At 52.3% G+C, this 23,333-nt stretch overlaps 1 protein-coding gene across 2 annotated transcripts in view; it reads right to left on the bottom strand.

Annotated features, from left to right (window-relative positions):
- The window catches only part of PEAR1 (platelet endothelial aggregation receptor 1), a 73,856-nt gene that overhangs the window by 7,518 nt on the left and 43,005 nt on the right, over positions 1-23,333 (bottom strand). For both annotated transcript variants that reach the window (XM_029580399.1, XM_029580400.1), the window contains exons 3-19: positions 21,180-21,284; positions 20,147-20,247; positions 19,588-19,680; positions 16,432-16,678; positions 15,797-15,923; positions 14,539-14,675; positions 12,920-13,132; positions 11,821-11,995; positions 11,555-11,675; positions 10,362-10,525; positions 9,422-9,524; positions 8,411-8,557; positions 6,542-6,670; positions 6,244-6,372; positions 3,374-3,502; positions 2,327-2,455; positions 1,445-1,663 (exon numbers count right to left, since the gene is read on the bottom strand). In XM_029580399.1, the coding sequence (XP_029436259.1) occupies positions 1,445-1,663; positions 2,327-2,455; positions 3,374-3,502; positions 6,244-6,372; positions 6,542-6,670; positions 8,411-8,557; positions 9,422-9,524; positions 10,362-10,525; positions 11,555-11,675; positions 11,821-11,995; positions 12,920-13,132; positions 14,539-14,675; positions 15,797-15,923; positions 16,432-16,678; positions 19,588-19,680; positions 20,147-20,247; positions 21,180-21,284 (2,468 nt within the window). The remainder of the gene's footprint in view (positions 1-1,444; positions 1,664-2,326; positions 2,456-3,373; positions 3,503-6,243; positions 6,373-6,541; positions 6,671-8,410; positions 8,558-9,421; positions 9,525-10,361; positions 10,526-11,554; positions 11,676-11,820; positions 11,996-12,919; positions 13,133-14,538; positions 14,676-15,796; positions 15,924-16,431; positions 16,679-19,587; positions 19,681-20,146; positions 20,248-21,179; positions 21,285-23,333) is intronic.

The raw sequence follows: 23,333 nt of genomic DNA, 5'->3' as shown, positions 1-23,333 counted from the left end.
AGGCTGAAGGTGCGAGAAAGCTTAATGCTTGTCTTAATGTAAGTAGAAAGTTGGCTTTGGCCATTTAAACTCAGTGTTGAAGTTTAAAAAAAAAATTCCATGGCCGCGGGGGTCAGTCCTAGTGAGAGACCTTATTTCTTTTCCTAGCACGGGAGGTGATCTGTTAATTCCCAGAGAGATTGATTGTATCTGGGGGTGAAGTTGGGTTCTAATTTCTAAGCTCAAGATTTCTTCTGCGTTTTATCATCTCCAGCAGATTTGTCAACTTCAGTCAGGTATTGGCTACTTGGGGTCTGGTGACACTTTGGTGACGAGTCATTGTCATTTCCTGTGTCAGGGAATTCCATTCCTCAACTTTTTTTTTTTGTTTGTTTAAGCTTGATTCGTTGTAAAGTACAAGAAGCAAAATCTCTTTTTTTTTTTTTTTTTAAATGGATATAGTCCCAACCCTATCAGGGCAAGACTGTGCAGGGTTTGCACCGCCTCCATCTGCTGGAGACAGAGAAATACTGAAGGGATGCAGGTGGCACACCGGGTTAAGAGAGGGTGCCCGTCAAGTTTTTCCTCTGTCTCCACCTGCTGGAAGGGAGGCATAACCTACGGTCTGGACTGATCCGGGTACGTACAGGGAATGTCATTTCCTGTGTCAGGGAATTCCAAGATTATCGTTAAAAAGATTACATCTTAGCTAGAACAGGCTGCTGGGTTACCCTAGGGGACTGGAAAGTGGCAGGGGGGTGACTTTTGTTGAAAGAATTACATTGGCTCCCGGTAGAGGTATGGATTTACATTTAAAATCCTGACCCATGTGTTCCAGTGCTTGCAGGGAGTGGGACCAAAATCCTTACTAGAGGAACTGAATGGGCATCTGCCAACTCGCTCGTTTTGCTCCTTGCAAGAATCATTGTTGGAGACGCTGTCTCTGGGGGAAAAGGGTGTTCGTCCGTCTTCCATCAGACAGCCTTTAGTTATTTTGCTCTGGCCCTTATGGAGGAAATGGACGATGTTACATTTTGGGAAGCTCTGAAACCCTTAGCTTACAGTTAATATCCAGTGTTTATCTTAGCTGAGCAGAGTGCTGCCTGTATGTCCTTGAAGTACGGTGTAGTTTGTGTTATTCTGATTGAGAATATGGTGTGCTTAGTTGTTTTCAGAGGGTGAGAGAGTTGAAAGGATGTGAGTGGTGTCCTTTAACATTGTATTTTCTATGTTTTGGTTATTTAACTGTAGCCATGTCAAGGTGTTAGTGAGCCACAGGATTATCAAATAGAAAAATTAAAGTAACTGTTACATAGAACATAGTGACAGCAGAGAAAGACCAAGTGGTCCGCCCAGTCTGCCCAGCAAGTGACCCCCCCCCCGGCAGTACCTGCCGCTCCCTGCAGGTTAGCCCCATGCATTTTGCCAGAGTAAAACAGAATTTGACAAGAGTCCAGCCTCTCACCTGGCACAGCGTACTCGGAGTTCCCCATTCTCCCGGAGGTGTAGGTCCCGGCCAGGTTGCGTCTCTCTTTGCCCTTCTGCCAGTGCCGGTAATACAGAAACAGCCCGAGCAGTGCCACCACCAGTATAACAAGCACGATGATGCCAATGATGGCGCCCAGGGAGCTGCTTCCCGCTGGCGGCGCCGGGACCATGGTAAACGGCCTGTCGGAAGTCAGCGCTGAACCGGGAGGGACATTGCAAGAATACCAATTATCCTGTATGCCACTTTGTAAGCTGATAAGTGTTTTACATGCTTGCATTTAGGACTAAGAACCATTATTTAGGCAAAATATTGGAGGGCAGTTTACTTATATATTTGGATTAGCGCACGCCTTTTTTCCTTGGCGGCTGAAGGTGAGTTACATTTGTATGTAGCAGGTCAATTTTATTTATGTGTTTGGGCACAGGACTGGGGCCTCGGAGCTCCCCGGGTGCAATCCCCGCTCTGCCGCTGACTCTGTGTGGCCTTGGGTACAGGCCACCCATCTTCAGCTGGATATCAGCGCTGCTCCTGGGCTCTCCGGAAGCCGCCCCGACATTGCGTCGGTACACGTGTGAATCTATAAAGGGGAAGGGGGCGCAGGGTTCAAACTGTCTGCATCGGGACAAAGCCCATGGACCTGTTTTTCAAAGAGAAAAAGTAGGTGTGGACTTTTGCTGTGAAACCTGTGTCCCGGGAGATATGGAAAGGACGCAATATTTTTCCCCTTTGCGTTTCCATTCCTTTTAAGGGTATTTGCACAAAAGGGTTCCTCTGAGGGATGAGAGCCTATTACTTTAACTTCATCCGATTAGACAATAATTCTCGTCTTCCGCCCCACGCCCCTTCCCTCTCACGCACCTTTCTCGCACAGAGCGCCAGCCCAGCCGGGCTCGCAGCGGCAGCGTCCCGTCACGTGGTCGCAGGTCCCGTTGTGGAGGCACTCGCAGACGTGGAGGCAGTCGAGCCCGAAGGTTCTGGAGGGGCATCCTGTGAGATTCACAAGAAACTTAGGCGGGCGGGCGGGCACGATGAAGGCACCCCCAGAAACACGAAGGAGAGCCCCTGAAGGCGCGGATAGTAAAATACAAATCTAATAAAGCCGGTGTTAGCTTAAGGGAGGAAGCAATGTGGAAACCAAGCGTCACGGGGACCGTTCTTCGCTCGGCGGTGAAGTAAAACGTTGCATTCGTTTACTGGAACATCCGAAGTTTATCGCTGAATCATCAAGGTTCCCAGGAAGCTCTCGGGCATCCATGGATTCTCGGTCCTGAATGAATTCGTGAGCTCCCTGATGGGTTCTCTTAGTCCTCTGTAGGCCCTTGACGTCGCCAAGGTCTCTGATGGGCTGTCGGGGGTTTGCCATGGGCCTTAAGTCACCCAAGGGTTTTGACTGAAGTTTTGAAACATTGCAAGGACAGGAGAAGCATGACATGGTAACTCAGAAACCTGCTCCGGCCCGATTTGCTGCCATGTGGTAGACCCTGTGGAACATCACTCACGGCCTGACGGGTATTTCCACATCTCTCCTACGAACCGCGGCCCCGAACCGGAGCGTGTTACCAGGGTTCCCCTCGGCTGGCTAATTTGTATGATTGCGGAGTCGTTTTCTGGATCTCTCTCCCTGCCCCCTCGGCTACCCTGAGGTGCGGGGCCTTAGGCCTTGTACACAACCCAGACTCTTCTGCACGGACACGGCCGGATTTAAGATGTTGGCGCCCGCAGGCAGAGCGCGCAAGCCGGAGCAGGCTTCTCGTTGGCCTGGGTGTTTTAGTGCCCCGGGCGGCTGCCCATGCCCTGAATCTGGGCCTGTGCCCAGCTACTTGGATCAGGAGGAGAAAACATTTTAAAGGAGAGCATCACACACTCTCTAGCTTTCTCTTCTCCTCCTAGCACGAGGTCACTTACTTATTTCGCACTGGGTGCCGAGGTAGCCAGCGCGACACAGGCACTTCCCAGTCGTGGGGTCACAGGTGGCTTCGTTCTGGCACTTGCACTGGTGGGAACAGTTCTCGCCATAAAATCCCAGCGGGCAGCCTGCGGAGAACAAGGGAGCCAGGAAAATAACTTTGGCTATCCCCAACGCTGTCATTTTTGGAAATGTTAGTTTTAGGGTTTGGGGTTTTGAGAGAGAGAGAGAGGTAGCAAAACATGTCAAGGTTATTCCCTTTCCCCCGCCCTCAGTTATTTAAGAGTTATCTCATTTATTTTTTTTAATTTATAGTCCCCTGTTCATGACTGGTCATTCACTTCAGAGCGGATTTCATTCAGGTATTTTCCTGCCCCCCAGAGGCTACCTGAAGCAACGCAGGCTGAAGTGACTTCCCAGGGTCACAAGGAGTGTCGGCGGGATTTGAACCCTGGTGTCCATGGCTGCAAGAATTGGAGCCACAACAGAAATGGAGCTTATTTGAAAGCTTCTCTTCAACACAGCGATGCCCGGGACCCCCGTTTTAGGCACAGGTGGAGGTTTCAGCACCATGGCCAGCTCTCGGGTTTCTGGGGGGGGGTGGATCGCTCCGGGCCTGAGTTTTCTGCGTGAACTGCCTTTGGGCGCCCTCACCCTGTCCCTCGTCCAAGTCTGGCTAACCTGATCGAGATAAGACTAGAGGGTAACGTTCAATAGTGCGCATCAATACATAAGTCGGTGCGTCTAACGTTACGCTTGTATTTCATAGATACTGCAGCGGGAGCTGCACGGTTTATAAGATGCTGCATGTCACCGCTCCAGAGGTGCGCACGCATATTTTCTCAGTGCTGAGATCCGTATGCTTTCTGCATCTATTTTGTAAAAGCACGCGCGTGTATTTTACGCATTAAATAACTGTAACGCGTGCTTGATAACCCCCGGCTTTTTTTGCATGGCATATCATAGACTTGGATGATGTATGCACATGTCTCGCTTATATTTAAAAAAAAAAAAAAAAAGTGCTTGTGTGCCTACTTCCGAGAACCAGTTCCCCAGGACCTCCACGTGTTCACCCCCACCCAAAACCTACAGACAGAAAGGGAAGCTGGATTTAATTTGCGCGTCTTCAGTAGGTTTAAAAACATTCATGCCTGCAGGCCTGGATTTAGGCCTGCAGGCAACTTGGGTAACCGCCTCCGGCGCCAAATCTGGATAGGCGCCAGAGCGTTGCCGCTGCCTTGTACGCCTCTATCAGGGCCTGCCTCCCAGCCGCTCACCTAAAGCGGTGGCATCCTGATCCCGTGGAAGCAACCTAAAAAAAAAAAAAAAAAAAAAATTCACGGCGGGGCCTGCAGCCGTCTGCTCGAGGGCCTGCCGTCTCCTCCCGCGCGGGCTTCCTGTTACTAGGGAAACCCACGCGCGCGCGTGTGTGTGAGAGGCAGGGTCTTGAGCGGGCAGCTGCAGGCCCCGGGCTGAATTCCTTTTCAGGTCGCTGCCGAGGGATCGGGACGCTGTCGCTTTAGGTAAGCAGTGGGATTGAACATCGTGCCCTGGAACGCCCTCTTCGTAAAAGCAGACTTTTCCCAAAGCAGGGACGACGTTCCGCATCCTCTTGCCCTTCTGAAAATTCGCTTACCACACACACAGAGGCTGCTTACGTACGTGTATGCCGACTTTACACGCGCAGCCCCCTGCGCAGGTCTCTGAAAATTCACTTCCCTAAACGATCGCGTGGTCGACCTCTGCCGAAACAGGGCCGGCAACTGTTGAGCTTGTTTTGGGGGGGCCCACGGTTTGCAGGAAATGAGGCGAGACCCGGTTTCTGGGGAGAAGATCCTCCCCCCCCCCCCCCCCCCCCCCAACAGTAGCAGATTTAGGATTTTGGTGCCCCCTAAGGCGGTGCTGTCGCCCTCTGTTATCCTCCTCTCCCAAGGTTGGACAGCAGGGGGCAGAAGGTCTAAGGCACAGTCCCTAGTTTCCTGTGGCAAACATTTAAAAATTCTGAAGCAAATTGGCAAACATTTCCAGCTTTTATGATTACATTATGAAACTAAAGTAGTTTTACACTGTATGTTTTCCTATCGTTTCTATTTATTTTTATTGGAAGGCAGCAAACTCAGCTAGCCTGCTGCCCCAGGCACAGGCCTAGTGTGCCTGTTGACAAACTGTGCTAGCCATCGTGATGCAAGCAGGGCCAGAAATCCCATCATGCACTGGGAGACACCCGGACTGGATCTAAAGTCTCCCTCCAGGAGCCGGGTCTCGTCACAGCCTCCTGCAGGGGCCCAGTCATTTGAAAATCTGAATTAAAAACTGCAGGAGTTGGTCAGATGCGCCCCGAGTTTTCTCTGAAACGTCTGTTCCGGTTTCCCAGAGAGCGGATAGCGTGGACCATATCCCAAAACACGTGCTGTGACACACACCCCCCCCCACGAAAAAATGTGCCTCGATCACCTAAAGGCACTTCTGGAAAAGATGAGGGGAAATTTCAAAAACTGGGCCTGAATTATAGAATTTAGCGACCCCCCGCTCTTGAACCAGGGACACTGGAGAAATAGTTATTTAAAAAAAAAAAAAAAAAAGAAATGCAGTTATGGCATTTTTGTGCGGTTTCAGGGACCGTTCTCCCCACAGTTCCCCTGTGCCTGCTCTGAGATCTGTTCGGTAGCTTTGCAAACTGACCTTGGTCCTAGATTAGATGAGAAGCATGTGATGAGGGGGGCCCTCGCGTGCAAGGGATACGAAGCGGGAAGAGAACAAGAGCCAGAAGGAAAGAGGCAGCAGGAAGACGACGGGGACAGCGAGGAGAGGAGGGAGAAGGTCTGGGGATAAACGGAAGAGGGGGACGAGGAGGAGAAAGGGGAGTTACCTTGGGAGCAGAATCTGCCGCTCCAGCCCGGCAGGCAGGAGCACTCTCCCCGGGCAGGGTCGCACTTTCCCCCGTTCTGACAGTGGCAGGGTTGCGCACAGCCCGCACCCCAGAAACCTGCAGGACACGCTGGGAGAGACGTCGGAAGACTCGGATAACCATTAAAATAATAATACTCTTTAGAAATGGGAGGGCTGGGATATGGCAGGACGACAGGCGACCACTGTGCCCCTGAATCCTGGCCAGGTGCCAGGTCATTCGTTTCTGGTTTGGGGGGGACGGGGACGGAGTAACTTACTCTGGGAGCAGTCGCTGCCCGTCCAGCCTAAGAAGCAGTTGCAGGAGCCATCCACGGGGTCGCAGATGGAGTGGTTGGAGCATTTGCATGTGCCGATGCATTTCTTGCCATATCTCCCAGGCGAGCAGGCTGGACAGGAAACAAATACCCAAGAGTCACCCTGGGGTTCTCTTCCAAACAGGGAGGCAAATGATATCATTTTATATTTATTTAAAAAAAAAAAAAATTTCTAAACTGCTTTTCAGGCCACCTAAGAGGGTGTGCAACAGTAAATCAAATACTAAAAAAAAAATATTAAAAAAATCGAGCCTCAACAGAACCAAAATGTTAACATAAAATTGAGAACTGACAACTTGCACCATGTAATGATGGCTCCCTCGCTCTTCTACAGCAAAGACTGAACACACGACCAAAACCTTTCTGCACCATCTCGTCATTGCAACCTGCAGGTCTCCCACTGAACTGCCTCTCTCCACTACAATTTATCCAAAATTCAGCTGAGCGACTTCTCACCACCATCACATAACTCCTCAAGTCACTCCCCACCTGCTTCTCCTACTCGCCTATAAGTGCCTTCAGTCTGCAGCTCCTCACTCCTTCTCTTGTCACTCCCTGCACCCCCTACTCATGACACCCTCCCCCACTCCCCCCCCCCCCCCCCCCCCGTTCACGACGTGAAGCTGCTCGTCTCTCTGTCCTCCCTCCTCCATCGCCTCCTAGCTTGTGCCGCACGCCTGGAACGGCTTTCCTGAGTTTGTGCGTCGTGCTGCCCTCTCCGGCCCTGCCTACAGACCCAGCCTCTCTGAGGCTGCTTTTAAATCTTAAACCCTGCCTTCACTGTAATAAACACATTTTCCGCAGGCCCATGTGTGTGTCTTGTTTGTGTGCACCACGGAACAGGGATTTTCTCTCCTGTGTCTCTGTAGTGCTGCACACAGCTACTAGTGCTACAGAAATAAGAACAGAAGGTGTGCCGTGTCAGAACAGACCACAGAATCCTGTCGCATCAGCAAGGGAAGTATCTGGCAGGCACCAAAGTGTTGCTGACTCCCAGGGATTAGCTTTGTGTTTCCCCAAGCCCACCCGGCTAATAATGGTTTATGGACTTTTTCTCCAAACCCCTTTTAATCCTAGCTATGCCAGATGCCTGCACCACATCCTCCGGCTACAAATTCCACAGCTTGATTGTGCACTGAGGGGAAAGAAACATTTCCCCAATTTGTTTTCCTGTTCGTTTCATGGAGCATCCCTTAGTCCTAGTGCTATCTGAAAGAGTAAATAACCGTCCCCTATTTATCTGTTCCACTCATGATTTAGCAACCTCTATCATATCCCCCCTCTGTTGTCTCTTCTCCAAGCTGAAGAGTCCTAACCTCTTTAGCCTTTCCTCATAGGAGAATCGTCCCATCCCCTTTATCATCTTGGTCGCCCTTCTCTGTGCCTTTTCTAATCCTGCTGTATCTTTCTTGAGATTTGGTGACCAGAACTGCACACAATACTCAAGATGAGGTCGCACCGTAGAGCAATACAGAAGCATTGATAAGTAGAAGCAATAATAAATGTAGTAGCAATGGATTAGGGAGCAGGTCAAGGCATGCTCCCGCCTGTGGGAGTAATTCTTGTTGTTAGGACATTTTGCTCCTAAGAGATTCTCGGTCATCTCCACTGTTGGTCATCTCATTTTGTGAGACTTCTGTGAACTTCTTTTCAGGGACCCTTTGTGGCAATAAACTTTTAAGCGCATCTCCCCTTATGACGCCGTTTGTTTCTGGACCTCCCTCCCCCCCCCCCAGGTGACCCTGCACACTCTGTGACCTGAGTACACATAGCAGGAGAGACCCCCCCGTGGCCACTGTTGATGGAACTCACGGCGCTGGCAGGTTGGCCCTCGGTAGCCCGGCGCACAGACGCAGGTGCCGTCTTCGGGCAAACAGGCAGCCCCGTTCCTACAGAGGCAGGACAGGTTGCAGTTCTGCCCCCAGTAGCCGTCCTCGCAGGGCAGGTTACAGCGCACACCTGGGAAACCAGCGAGAGGGTGGAGAGGAAGAGGCAGATGAGGGGGAGGGGAGATATTACATACACACAGAGACCGGGGTGGGAGGGGAGAGAGAGAGCCACATGGATGTGAGGAGGGGAGAGAGAGAATGATTTTAGCCATCTCACTCAGTCCCTCAGTGGGGGGAATAGGAGAAATGTTTCTGGTTTGGGTAACACATTGCAAGGGATCCAGACCCCTTTCTTCTTACAAGCTGACACTCGGGGGGTAGGGTGGGCGACATCTAACATTCATGGCTTTCATTAGCGTGACAACAACGGGTCAGGCACCTCCGTTTGCGATGGACATTTAATCTTTTCACCAAAGTTTTCAGTTTGGGCGGGAGAGATCTGTGCCACACGTGGCATCGCCTGTCCTAGGTCGACGGCGTCCTCCCCCCCCCCCCCTTCAGTGACCAGTGAATCGTGCAGACTGTCTCATGAACATGTTTGAACCATTCGTCACTCCCTTAAGATCAGACCGATTGTCCGTCGTGGAGCCCAGCAACATCCTGTCTGTGTCAGCTCACGTGAAAGCTCCCCAGATAGGGAGATCCGTTCCCAGGATCACCAAGTCTGCCTGGTGGTAATTGTTAATGGACCACCCTTTTTTAAAATCACCCGTACTACTAGCCTTGACTGAATTCTCCAGCAACAAATTCCCAACCCCCACCCGTTGCCCAGTCACAGCTCTCACTACGATGTCGTGAGAAGCATCAGAAGCTGGTGGGAGAGGAGTTTTTTTGTTTTGTTTTTTTTAACATTTATTTATTTATTTTGGGCCTGTCTGAAATGTGCCGGCTCAGCGGCGTCAGTGGGGGCACCCTCCATCCCGTGGTCTCTTACCTGTCCAGCCTGGCAGGCAGTGGCACTGCCCGCTGATGGGATCGCAACCTTCAGCATGCTGGCAGCTGCACCGGCCACTGCACCCCGGTCCGTAGGTACCATTCTGTCAGAGAGCCAGAATGAAGGTGTGATCATTAAAACCAATCATGGAACCCGAGGGGGGGTGGTGATAGCTAATCGGACGCCGTCATCGCTTTACGCCTCAGAAGACAGGATCCTCGTAAAGTCGCATACATCACTTTTGTTATAACTGTGGTGCTAATCTGATAAATATCGCAGCCTTCAAAGGATTCACTTTGCCTCCAGGGTCCTCTTTTATTTCAGTAAGAGGAGGGTCCCATGAGCTGTTAAGAGATTTAAAACCAGCAAAAACCCTCTATCGTCAGCAATTCTTGCTAATATGTTTCTCCACCTACCCCAGTGAGTTGCTGCCGGGTTCTTACTATGAGAATCCCGCCAGCTCTCTTTTCCTAAAATCATTGAGGTTCCCAAAAGCCCCCTTCAGCACACCACTGCTCAGTACCATACCATGAACCGCATTATAAGACGTGTTCTTATGGTTATAAGAGTGCACACTATGGTGCGTGAGGCATCCTCGACGCTTTTCTTTCCATCAGTTGCGCTCCAGCCATTTCATGATTTGAATTGTGCAGGGCCCTGTAGTCTGTGGGAGCCGCCGGTTCCACAAAGTTCAAAGCATAGAGTGGCTGGAGCGCATCTGGCAGGGAGAACGGAGATGGCACTGATCTGCAGGCCTTAGCGGGAACATTTTGTTCTCTCTCTCTCTCTTCACCTCATGAAGCCTTGGCTTCAGTTTCACAGCTGACAATCAAAACACAGGATGTACAGAGTTTCCTCTAATGTGTGTGTGGGGGGGGGGGGGGGGGGGGGGAGGGGAGAGATGGGGGAGGGGCTTTTTCAATATCCCACTGAAAGGTACCTGGCACAGCTGATCACATCTCTCCCCATGCCATCCAGCGGTGCAGGTGCAGAGCCCGCTGACTGGGCTGCAGGTGGCACCGTTGGCACACTGGCAGCTCCCGTTGCATCCGGAGCCCCAGGTCCCTTTGGCACAGGCAATGCTACAGTCCCCTCGCTGCCAGCCTGCAGTGAGAAATAAAGGAAACCATCTCAGGTTGGATTCATTCGCAGGGCCCAAGAAATCGATGTCCGTCCGTCCCCCCCTTCATTTTCCGGGTCCCATGACCTTGGTCAGACTCGAGCCGGGGGAAGCTCTCTCTCTCCCCCACCACTCGTGCGATGCTGGTGGAAGCAACTCGCGCGCTCGCCTTGCCACGGAAATTTTGTTCCCTTGTAAAATTAATAGAACATAACTTTTTAAAAGCCCGCGGGAGAAACAGAATGCCCCGCCCTGTCCTCCCCGTATCCGCTCGCCGCTGCGCTTATCGGCGGTCTCCGGAGATTCTCCGAGCGATGTGTGGTCGTCTAAACCGACACTGAAAACACCAACAGCATTTGCCGATTTGTGTCGCGCCCTTTCCAAAAGAGAGAGAGAGAGAGACACAAAAAAAAGAAGCTAACCAACTTTTGTTTCACTTGTGCGTTTTAACGTGCACGAAAATGGTTTTGTGTGCACTAAGACGCAGAAACGGGGAAAAAAAAAAAGAAAGTACAACTTCTTCCCATACGCACCTTTTAGATTCTCCGTTTACCTCCTCACAGCAGTGACACCTCTCCCCTCCTCCCCTCCCTCCGGACGGGTCGTTATTCTGCTCTACGCTCTCTGCGCTTCCCATCCCTACGTGCCCTGCTGCTACTCCCTGTTTTCATTTGCCTCCCTTCCTACTAATAGTTTTGTTTTTTTTTTTTAAATCTATCATAGGTTAAAGGTTACCTTTAAAACTGCCCCAGAGCGAAGGTAACTCTGGTCCACAGAGATACAAACAGGGCTTTTGTCTTTTTCAGGACAGCCACAATGAATATTCGTCAGCTGTGCTTGCACCCAGATCAGGTTTATCCCTGGTGCATGCGTATGGGAGATGCAGCTCCCCGTGTTTCCCTAAGAAACACGGGGAGCTGCGTCTCCCCGCTCGTTATAGGCCGATCCGGTTCCCGGCTTCATCCCGTCCGGGTTGGCCCTGGGCAAGGAAGCAGCCGCAGCCGGTATCCTACCTTCTTTGCAGATGCAGGTCCCATCAATGGGGGAGCAGGCGAGGAAGTTCTTGCAGGCGCACTGCATGGAACAGTTGGCCCCATAGGTCCCAGGGGGGCAATATCCGGAGCAGTGCTCCCCCTGCAGGAAGGGAGTGCACATTACACGTGGGCATCACACATGCAGACCCGCACGCAGCTGCCATTGGCATGGCCGGTAAAGCACCTTGCGGGGGTGGGGGGGACCCCTTTTGCGCAGCTCAGGCACAGCTTGCCGCGGGACTTACCGTATATCCAGGGGCACACAGGCAGCGGCCGCTCTCGCTGTCGCACGCTCCCCCGTTGAGGCACAGGCAGGGCTCCTGGCAGCTGGCTCCATAGTAGCCGTGGGGGCAAGTCTCATTGCAGTGCAGCCCGGCCCAGCCTGGCTTGCAGGTGCACTCTCCACTCATAGGGTGACAGCTGCAGGAAGACCGAAGGGGACAGGGAGTATGAAAGCTACAGGAAAACAGGCCAGTAACTGGGGGGGGGGGGGGGGGAGTGTGTGTGTGTGCCTAGGTAGATAGAGATGTCTACATGTTACATGCATGGCGGGTTAGGTAGGAATTGCGTATGTGTGTGCCGGGGGCAGATGTATAGACAGGTAGGGGTGCAGGAGTGGAGCCGGGTGTGTATGTTTGCAGAAGTGTGTAGAGATGGATTGTGGGGAGGACTGGGTGTGAATGTCCGCACCCGTTTAGATATGAAGGTGGAGGTGTTAGGGAGTGTATAAGTATATAAGGCGTGTCTAGGTAGGGATCTGGGAATGAATGTGTCTGGGAGTGGGGGGGGTTGGAGGGGCAGGGGTCTATTTGTAGGTTAGGTGTATGAAGGCCTCTGCGCTTGTGTCTTGTCTATTCAGTGGCCGCTGGGTGGCTCCACAAAGATTAAGAGAGAAGCTCAGAGCACACCAGGGTTCCCCTGAGAAGTCATTTTTCCTGGAAGTGTCCACTCCTATAAGGAATGATCGTACAGGAGGCTGGGACCTCTCTAGAATAATTTTTTTTTTTTTTTTTTTTTAACTTCCCAAACATGGAAGCTAATTAATTCAGGGAGTCCTGATACCGGGAGGTACGGGGGATAACGGGAGCAAGCACAGGCCTGAGCCATGGCCCGGTGCCTTCAGCTGCCAGTCCCAAGGAGTTCGACTCCTGTCAAGTCTCTGAGTGCAGCAGCTTTTCCTCCCCGGGGGTTTAACAGAGGGTCTGGGGATAAAGGGGATTCGGTTATAACTTTCACGGGATGTGTTGTGCTGCCGTCCTGCGGGCCCAGCTGGGCGGTGGCTGCGGTTTGGGAAGCTGGGGCGGTGTGGTGGTCGCTGGGGGGGGGGGGGTGTTGTCCGCTCACCTCTGAGTATGGTGGGGGTGGCAGACGCACCGCGCGTGGCAGGCCACCCCGTAGACGCCGTCTGGGCACATGCGCTCCTCGCAGCGGTCCCCGAAGAAGCCGGCTTCGCACAGGCACGCCCCGTTGATGTGGAAGCAGCGAGCGCCGTTCTTGCAGTCGCACGCCTGCTCGCAGTTCTGCCCGTACTTCCCGATCGGGCACTCCTCCCGGCATCTGGACAGAGCAAGGGGGGGGGAGACCTCTGTGAGTGCGTTGCCCCACCTTCCCTGCCTCGAGGTCGCCAGGTAGTTTGACGTGTAGGGCGAGGTCTTCCCCCCCCCCAAAAAAAACCCATTCGGCTCCAGTTTTCACCGCCTTCTGCCATTCGTTTCAAGATTACCCTGGGGGGGGGGGGGGGAGGAGCTTGAAAACCGGGACTGGACGGCTGCCCCCACGATAACACAGTTTGGCAGAGCCGAGCCCTACTGATTTTCCATCCTGTTGGCAGGTTCTTATCTGGGCCCCTAAGAGGGAGGGTCACCGTAGAGAGAAACCGAACAACACGGGGCCTGCAGCTGACTGGCTCCATTTTTTTTTTCCCCCAGCAGGTGGATCCGGTTCTGGGATTGCCCTACTGCATGCATTTCCCATAAGAAAAGCAAGAAGCCACAGGGTCATCATTTCACCCACTGAGGCCCCTTCCCTCGGATTCCCCTACAAAGCATCCAGTGAAACGGCTCCCAGGTGCTCTGTACAGCCGACGCCAGGGCCAGCTTTGCATCTTTCTAACACTTCTTGTCACTTTAAACACGATCGGAACCAGGGTTTTGGTTCCGGTGCAGGATTTCTCAGGCAAGCCGCGTCATAAACTGCGTGATGTAGGCTGGAGTGCACCGAGCCAGTGGGCTCTTGTTCCCCTCTCTGGCTGTTCATTGTTGCTTGGTGGGGCTGGGTTGACCCATATAGTGTATGATCGGGGGGGAAGTGTGTGTGTGTGTTGTGCTGATCCATTTCACCCCCAAGCATCCAGCCCACCGCAGGAAAACCAAGGCAAATCTGCATTGCCAGGCACAAATCAAATATCTGCTTCTTCCACTGTCCTTGGTTTGAGCATTAATATCTGTAAAACTGTCTTTCCTGGTTCTTTTGTGCCTGCTTCTTCTTGTCAAAAGTAAAAGCCGGGGTGAGGGGTTGTGATCCTCCCCTTGAGAGGGGATTGTCCTGATCAAAGCAGGGAAGAAGAGAGCGGAGTTGTGCGTTCAGTAGGAAAGGCAGAGCCACCCATCCCAGAACTGGCTCGCCCCTCGTTGGTCAGGAGAAAAGGGGGTCATTTGAAATTGCCTGAGGAACCTTCAGTTGCTGTCTCCTGTCAATAAAACTCGTTAGGCATGTTACTCGTTAGGCTAGGATCAGAGGGATGTGGATGTCTGCTTCAGAGCCTAGCTAAGCACCTAATATAAACCACAAGCTGTACCATGGACCCTATGTGCCAGTGCATGCTGCTCGGAGGAAGCTGAGTCTCCATGGGTGCAAAGGTTTATTGGGGAAGGCCTCTCCCCCACCCTTGAGTTTATCGTTTAGGTCCTGTGTCGGGACGTGACCTCAGAGCGCACAGGGGGGCCCCCAGGAGCCGTACTTACCGGTCTCCAGCATATCCCAGGGCGCACAGGCACTGCCCGTGCTCAGACTGGCACTGCCCTCGGTTGTGGCAGTGGCACATCTCCGAGCACCCGCTTCCGTAGTGTCCCTCGGGGCAGGGGAAAGAGCAGATGGCACCCTGAAGAAGGTAAACAGCAGTGGAGTTAAACACCGTGCACGCAAGACGCATCGAATGCGGTGAAGGCGGCCCTTGAGTGCAGCGCCTAAAGGAGACACGACAAGTGCCAATGCTCGGCTTTTCAATTCGAGCCAGTCCCGTCAATTCTTTAGCTTTTCCGCCTTGTGAGTGCAGCCATGTTAGCATGGCTACTCTAGACCGATTACCGCTCTGTTTTTTCGGCCATGTTAGCAAGGGCATTGCACTGGCTCTGATCCGTCCCTGTTGGCTGTGATGTCACAGTCTAATCACCTGTGCTGCCTGAACCAATCGGTGCCCGGCTCGAGGAGCTTGGTTCGGAGCATGGCTGCTCCCGCTGGGTCAAGGGAGCAGTTTAACACATTTCCAAACTGATATTTAAGAAGCAAGCCTGCTTCATTGACAGATGGCTTGCTGGGTGTTGTGCATTGTGTGGCTGGTTGGTGGTTCGGCACTGGGATGGTGTGCTATAGCAGGCATAAGGCACCACGAGGTTATCTTTAAGCAGCTGTAAACTAAGACCCTCTTTCACAGGTTATATTCTGACGGCACAATCCTCCTATTTTTCCCACCCCATTAAAATAATTTTTTTTTTGTTTCTCTCCAGAGCTGCAAAGTGTGCCCCCACCCTCTAGAGGGAGGTCGTAAGTCATTCCTGGCCCACTAACTGCCTCTCCCAGTGCATTTTGGGATCTGTGGTGGCTGATTTCAGATGGAAGAAAACAGGGACTACAAATCCCACAATGCACTTGTATGCAAGTTCAAACACCAGAAATGGCCAAAGGTCTCCCTCTCCCCCAGCCTCACCCATTGAAAACTGGGTAACTTTGCGTCTCACTGCATGCCTGAAAAGTGGAATACAAATCAAATAAAAACTACGACATCGTCCACAGCTTGGTCCCAGGGAGCAGTAAAAAGTTAACTTTGCTTACTATCTAGAGGGCGCATTTTAAAAAGACCCCCACCCCATGCAAATCACTAAACACCCCCTTCCCGCTCCCCCTGTGGTTGATCCAGGTTTACAGGAAGGCTAGCGCATCTCCCACCCCCATCGTGGACTTGGCGCTTCCGCTCTAGGGCTGGGGTGGTTCTCTGTTCCATACCATCCATCCAGGCGGGCAGACGCACTGCCCGGTGTGCGGGTGACAGATGCCTCCGCCCTGGCACGGGCAGACCTCAGGGCACTGGAACCCGGGAGCGTTCTCGGCCGGCATGCAGTGGACTTCGCAGCTGGAAGAAATCAGAAAGGCGAGTCAGCCCCCCTCGTGCACGGCGTGGTCCGTTTTGGCTATCGCGCGCACGCGTTTCTAACGTCGCGGTGTCTTCCTGTCGCGAGTCTTACGGCTGGGCCACCAAGACCAGAATCTGAGGCCCAGCAAGTAGCAAAATGGCTTCAGAAGTTTAAATCAAAACTAGAGCATTTTTTCCCGAGAATCAATGGTTGTAGCGGTAATAGCCTTGACGCAGAATTCGTAGGTGACTGACTTGCTCGCCTGCTTTTTAGGTTTTCCTGGGTGAGTGCTCACAGAGGCCCTTCATCTCAAGACCTATCTGGAGCTCACCCTAGTGCCCCTTGGCCCTTGGTGCTGTCCTCCTGTAGCACTGTGTCCCCTCTAGGATGCTATTTAAAAAAAAAAAGCCACGCTCAGCCTTTATCCTGTTACACAGATGTGAGTGGAACCTGTGATATCCTACAGCTTGAGTCACTTGTGGAGAAACTGGGACTTGTCCTACTCACTATGGTCCTGTGTAGCCCTCTGGACACTGACACGCTCCTGTGGTGCTGTCGCACGTGGCTCCATTTTCACACTTGCAATCCAGCAGACAGCTGTCCCCGTAGGTTCCCGAGTCGCAGGGCATCTCACAGAAAGGGTCCTTGTACCCTGGAGGGCACAGGCAAGCCCCGGACAAGGGGTTACAGGTCCCCTCGTTCTTGCACGTACACTGATTCTTGCAGTCGGGACCCCAGACATGGCCTCCACATGCTAAGAAGGAAAGAAATAGTTGAGGGCATCCTGTCTTTCATATAATTACCCCATCATCCATGTAGACAGAAACGCCTGGGGATAGACTTTAGTCTCTACACCATTTGATACACTGAGATAGAAAGAACAAAGACGCCTAGGGATGATCAATCTTACCTGCACCATGTGATGCAGTGAGATAGAAGAGGTAGAAATGCCTGGGGATGGTCTTTACTCCCTGCAGTGTGGGATACAGTGAGATAGAAGGGACAGAAATGCCTGGGGATGGTCTTTACTCCCTGCAGTGTGGGATACAGTGAGATAGAAGGGACAGAAATGCCTGGGGATGGGCTTTACTCCCTGCAGTGTGTGATACAGTGAGACAGAAGGGATAGAAATGCCTGGGCATGGTCTTTATTCCCTGCAGTGTGTGATACAGTGAGATAGAAGTGATAGAAATGCCTGGGGGTGGTCTTTATTCCCTGCAGTGTGTGATACAGTGAGATAGAAGAGGTAGAAATGCCTGGGGATGGTCTTTACTCCCTGCAGTGTGGGATACAGTGAGATAGAAGGGACAGAAATGCCTGGGGATGGGCTTTACTCCCTGCAGTGTGTGATACAGTGAGACAGAAGGGATAGAAATGCCTGGGCATGGTCTTTATTCCCTGCAGTGTGTGATACAGTGAGATAGAAGGGACAGAAATGCCTGGGGATGGTCTTTATTCCTTGCAGTGTGTGATACAGTGAGATAGAAGGGATAGAAACGCCTGGGGTTGGCCTTTATTCCCTGCACTGTGTGATACAGTGAGATAGAAGGGATAGAAATGCCTGGGGTTGGCCTTTATTCCCTGCACTGTGTGATACAGTGAGATAGAAGGGACAGAAATGCCTGGGGATGGTCTTTATTCCCTGCAGTGTGTGATACAGTGAGATAGAAGGGATAGAAACGCCTGGGGATGATCTTTATTCCCTGCACCGTGTGATGCAGTGAGATAGAAGGGATAGAAACACCTGGGGATGGTCTTTATTCCCTGTAGTGTGTGATACAGTGAGATAGAAGGGATAGAAACGCCTATGGATGGTCTTCATTGCCTGCACCGTGTGATACAGTGAGATAGAAGGGATAGAAACACCTTGGGATGGTCTTTATTCCCTGCAGTGTGTGATACAGTGAGATAGAAGGGATAGAAACACCTGGGGATGGTCTTTATTCCCTGCACCGTGTGATACAGTGAGATAGAAGGGATAGAAATGCCTGGGGATGGTCTTTATTCCCTGCAGTGTGTGATACAGTGAGATAGAAGTGATAGAAACGACTGGGGATGGTCTTTATTCCCTGCACCGTGTGATACAGTGAGATAGAAGTGATAGAAATGCCTGGGGATGGTCTTTATTCTCTGCAGTGTGTGATACAGTGAGATAGAAGTGATAGAAATGCCCGGGGGTGGTCTTTATTCTCTGCAGTGTGTGATACAGTGAGATAGAAGGGATAGAAATCCCTGGGGATGGTCTTTATTCTCTGCAGTGTGTGATACAGTGAGATAGAAGGGATAGAAATCCCTGGGGATGGTCTTTATTCCCTGCAGTGTGTGATACAGTGAGATAGAAGTGATAGAAATGCCTGGGGATGGTCTTTAATCCCTGCAGTGTGTGATACAGTGAGATAGAAGGGATAGAAACACCTGGGGATGGTCTTTATTCCCTGTAGTGTGTGATACAGTGAGATAGAAGGGATAGAAATGCCTGGGGATGGTCTTTATTCCCTGCAGTGTGTGTTACAGTGAGATAGAAGGGATAGAAACGCCTGGGGATGGCCTTTATTCCCTGTAGTGTGTGATACAGTGAGATAGAAGTGATAGAAATGACTGGGGATGGCCTTTATTCCCTGCACCGTGTGATACAGTGAGATAGAAGTGATAGAAATGACTGGGGATGGTCTTTATTCCCTGCAGTGTGTGATACAGAGAGATAGAAGGGACAGAAATGACTGGGGTGTTTTTATTTCAGTAGAGTACTTTCCCTCCCCCTTTTCCCCCTTCCCTTCTGTACACATATCTGACCCAATGACCCAGGCCGGCATTCCCAGACACATGTCAGATACCAATGTCTCTCACTACTTGCAGTGACCTGATGGGACCTCTGGTCCCTAGAGCATTCTCTGTGCGTGGGAACAAAGTTTTGGGCTTTTCTCCCCACCCTCCCTTCCCTAGCGGGCAAAGGGGGAGGGGCGCGCTCAGTCCTCGGGCATGCTGGAAACGCATTCCCCCACTGCTGCTGCTGCTGCAGAGGACAGGCTCGTGAGAGCTGTCCGAGTGGGGTATGTGCAAATCCTTCCTCAAACACAGATTTTTTTTTTTCCATTTCGCATGTCCCTAAGAAAACATGCTGGCCTCAGCCCAAGGCCCCCTTCCAGCTCCCTCTGCTTTACGTCACCTCTCCATCCCCCTTTCTCTCTCTCCCCGCCTCCCCCCACCCCTTGGAAGCTGTCCTGCGGATCAAGCACCACAGCAGAGGCTGCACCCCAGAGGTGGCTGCGTGTTTCTGAAGCATTGCATTGCTATGTCTGACACTTCACCCATGTTGCGCATTTTGGTTTCTCTCGCTTTCCTTGACGGACAGGGGTGGTGCTTGTAAGATGAAGGTGCACCGGTGTGACCTTTCATGTTTGACGTAGAGCCTGTTGTATTTTGGGGCCGGCATCTTAGGGCCTGCGTAGAACCCACTTTTCTCCAGGTCTGATAAGGGCCACTAGAGCCCCCGCGCCACTGCTTTGTAAGGGTCAGGACCCGTCGCACAAAGGGCCCTCGGAGCTAGCCGAGATCTGGGTGGGGGGTGGGGGGGGCGTGGTTGCGCTCTGCTGCGCAGGATGGTGAAAGGGTCCGTCCGCCCCCCCCCCCCCCCCCCCCCCCCCCCCCCCCCCCCGGTCTCACCGCTGGAGCAGTCGGCTCCTCTCCAGCCCGGCTCGCACTGGCACTGGTCGGGCGAGATGCACCTTCCGTGCACGCATTCCTGGGTGCAGCGAGCTGGGGAGGAAGAAAAGAGATGAGAGTTAAGGAGGGAGTCGTGGGGAGGGGGAGAGGGATAGAAAACCCAATGACCAGTTAGAGTAAGGCCCAGATCAGGGCGCGCCAACTCTGGTGGCGTTTTCATTTGATGTCCTGCGGGCTGGCTATCATCAACCCCCGAGATGCCTTCAGCACCTTTTAAAATGGGCCGCAGCACCTTTGCTGGAAAAGTCTATCCTGGTGGCCAGCGACTCTCTTCTGCAACTCTTCACATTGAATTTTTTTTTGTTTTTTTTAAACGGCCATGGCCGAAAATGGGCAAGAGGTTGAGCTGGCACACAGCCTTGAGTGCTGAGGAAGATGGGGGAGGAGAACTGAGGAGCCAGGGTGGCCTCCCGACTGCCGAAACAAGAAACAGACACACGGCTGCTGTAGCAGTAAATCATGGACATTAAAATCAACCAGGATCGTTGGAAAGACTTACGAACACAAACGTTGACGCTCTCGTAGTAGCCCTGGCAACAGCGGAGCCTCTGCCTGTAGTCCACCTTCACCCCTTGACGATAGGCCGTCTTGTATATGATTCTGAGCCAAAAAAAAAAACCCAAAACAAACAAAGAAACCCCAAATTGTGAAGGCAGTCAAAAGTAAAGGCTTTCCCCGGCCCGAGGGCCTCTAGCAGGTCTGGCCAGCAGACGAGTCCGCCATGAACACTCAGGAGAGCACAGCATTGGCTTCGGCTAAATTGCTTCTTTTGGCTATCCTTCGGCTTCTGAACCGAGCTGCTCAGCCCGGCCTGACTCAGCTTCAGGCCTCTGCGGGTTTCTTTCCCTCGCCGCCACTGCGGCTCGGCCCGAGCCATCCCGCCTCTGGCGGTGAACGTTAATCCAGCACAGCTCACAGGGTAAGGCGGCCTAAGTCGCACCAGTGAGCCTGGTGAAGCTCGGGGTGAAAGCTGAAATGGCTCAAACCGATGTGCAATAAGAGCCTTTCCATAGCCCTTGCCCCTCCACTCCTCTCTTCCCCCTTCCCCCTCCTCTGTCTGCCCTCTCCCTGACACCAAGTGGTGGGGGTGTGATTCTGTTTTGGGTATCAGTATTATATTTTTTCACTTGAGGGGGAAGAGCACAAAGAAATCTCACTGTGGCACTCTGCCTAATCGGAAGCGGTTTTTTTTTGCGCGCGGGCGGGCGTGCACGCTGCCCGGCAACGCTGCTTCTCGACGGCGCTCTAAACCAAGCCCGGCCTGCCAGCCGGCTCCATCTCAGCTGCTCAGGCTGCGCCAGTCCTGGTTTCGGTGGCCCCTGTATCCGCCCCGCATGGACTGGCGGGTTCCGAGTTCCCCAAAGGGAGAAGCGGGGCCCTGCACATCCTTGCCTGCACGGGAAGGCCGAAGCCTAGCACTGGCGTCTCCCGGTCAGCTGAGATGGCGCCGGTTGGGCCCCGGGTCTCTCCTGCGGCAGCGTTCGCGAGTCAGCGATGCGCCGAGTCCCTCGCCCTCCCCGCTCCCCCTTTACCTGTGCTGGGTGCAGGTTTTAAAGAAACTCCAGGCATCGTCACAGGCCTCGGTGGAGACCTGGCTGTAAGGGTGCGCGTAGGACTCCTTCATCACCGCTGTAAAACTGGGGACGCGGGAGGGGGAGACACAAGAAAAGGCAGCTTTATTTAAAAAAAAAAGTATAACCCGCCTCCTGCAACTTCTGTCGTTCTAGGCAGATTATGACTAAACAGAGACATCAGGAAAAGTCACATTTAACTTTCAAATAACAGTAAAATCACAAACAAGAAAATAATCGCCTTTCATAAAATTGCCCCGATGGCAACCTGCATAGGTGTAACTGATTAAAAACAAAAAAAAACGACCTCGCTGAATTAGTAGCAGGTTTTTACTCTTCTTTTTAAAGCCTGCTCGTACGTCCTGCGTAATAATACCAATGAAAAACAAGCCTGAAAAATAAAACGGGGATTCCCCTGCTGAGCGTAACGACCGGGCGGGGAGGTAGGTCTGAAGGAGCGCTATCCTATCCATAACTCCGTCTTCTAGGAGCGCCTTTGCAGGTCAATATCAGAACTTCATCTGCGCCCTGAAGGCGACGGGGAGCCAGTGACGCTCTTTGAGTGGGGGTGATAACGTTCCCCAGGCCCGACGGCCTGCCCTCTGTCTTGCTGCTGCGTTTTGAATCGGCTCCAAGACTTGCAGAGGCCTTCGGGTTAGCCCGCCTACGGGGCCTTGGCAATGGTCCAGAGAGTCTTTGCACGGCGGCGCGGAAATCGAGAGGCACAAATCTGAAGTCGTCGCACCAGGCAAAGCTTTTAAAACACAGATTTTAGTACAGCGTTGATTTGGGGGGTGGGGCTGCAGAGTATACGAAGCGTGGAGGATAAAACGTAGATCTCGAACCACAGACTGAAGTGGATGGATCTGGTTCCTTGTATGTACCCAGATCGGTCCAGACTCCTGGGTTTTGCCTCCCCTTCCAGCAGATGGAGACAGAGAGAGTTTTACTGATGAATTTTGTTGCAGTCCCTCACTATTTCTCTGTCTCCAGCAGATGATGGAGGTGCAAAGCCTGCAGTCTTAAAAAAAAAAAAAAGAGAGATTTTGGCTTTCTTACAGGATGGTCTTGTTAAAGGTTTATCCTTTAATTCCTTAAGGGTTCAGGTGGTGGCCCTAGGTTGTTTTCGTGGTAAGGTTCGAGGAGTTGCCTTAACGGCGCAATGTGTTTTCTTCGGGGAACGAAACACCTGCGGCCCCCGGTCCGGTATTCTTGTCCTTCCTGGAGCCTTAACGTGGTACTGAAAGCTTTGTGTGTGCCCCCGTTTGAGCCTTTGAAGCAAGCTGCTCTAAAGGACTTAACTTTGAAAGTGATTTTCCTGGTGGCTAGGGGTTCTGCTCGGCGGGTGTCAGAGCTTCAGGCATTATCGTGCAGGGAACCCTTCTTAAGGATCACAGATGCAGGAGTGACCTTGAGAACAGTTCCCTCCTTTCTACCTAAGGGTGGTATCATCTTTTCGTTTGAATCAGTCCGTGGAACTACCGTCCTTTCCGGATTCGGACTCTTCCACCCCTCAGTCTCGCGACTTACAGAGGTTGGATGTAAGATGGGCTCTGTTGCAGTGTCCGTCTGTCGGATCATCTTTTTGTGCTGTGGAGTGGTCCTAGAAGGGGGACATAAGGCTTCCAGGGCCACTATTGCTGGGTGGTTGAAGGAGGCTATTAGCTCGGTATACATAGCTCAAGGTCGCTCAGTGCCGGTCAGTCTTCGAGCGCATTCTTCTCGTTCACAAGCAGCTTCCTGGGCCGAGTGCCAGCAGGTTTCCCTGCAAGAGATCTGTAGGGCGGCTGCTTGGAAGTCTTTGCACACTTTTGCCAGGCATTACCATTTAGACGTTCAGTCCCCAGAAACTATGGGGTTTTGGAGAGCGTGTGCTTCAAGCGGGACTCTCGAGGTCCCATCCCAGGAGTCTGGACTGATCCGGGTACGACCAGGGAAAGGAAAATTGGTTCTTACCTGCTAATTTTCGTTCCTGTAGTACCACAGATCAGTCCAGAGTCCTGCCCGGTCCATGGAAGGAGAATTGGAGAGTCCACTCAATCAGTTGTTTTTTTGCTCTGCAGAATGGCACAGGTTCTTATTAGTCCTACACAGGGTTCTTGTGTGGGCAGGGTT

Source organism: Rhinatrema bivittatum, chromosome 16 (genome assembly GCF_901001135.1).
Source record: "Rhinatrema bivittatum chromosome 16, aRhiBiv1.1, whole genome shotgun sequence".
NCBI classification, from domain to species: Eukaryota; Metazoa; Chordata; class Amphibia; order Gymnophiona; family Rhinatrematidae; genus Rhinatrema; species Rhinatrema bivittatum.
This window is presented reverse-complemented; position numbering and strand designations above follow the sequence as displayed.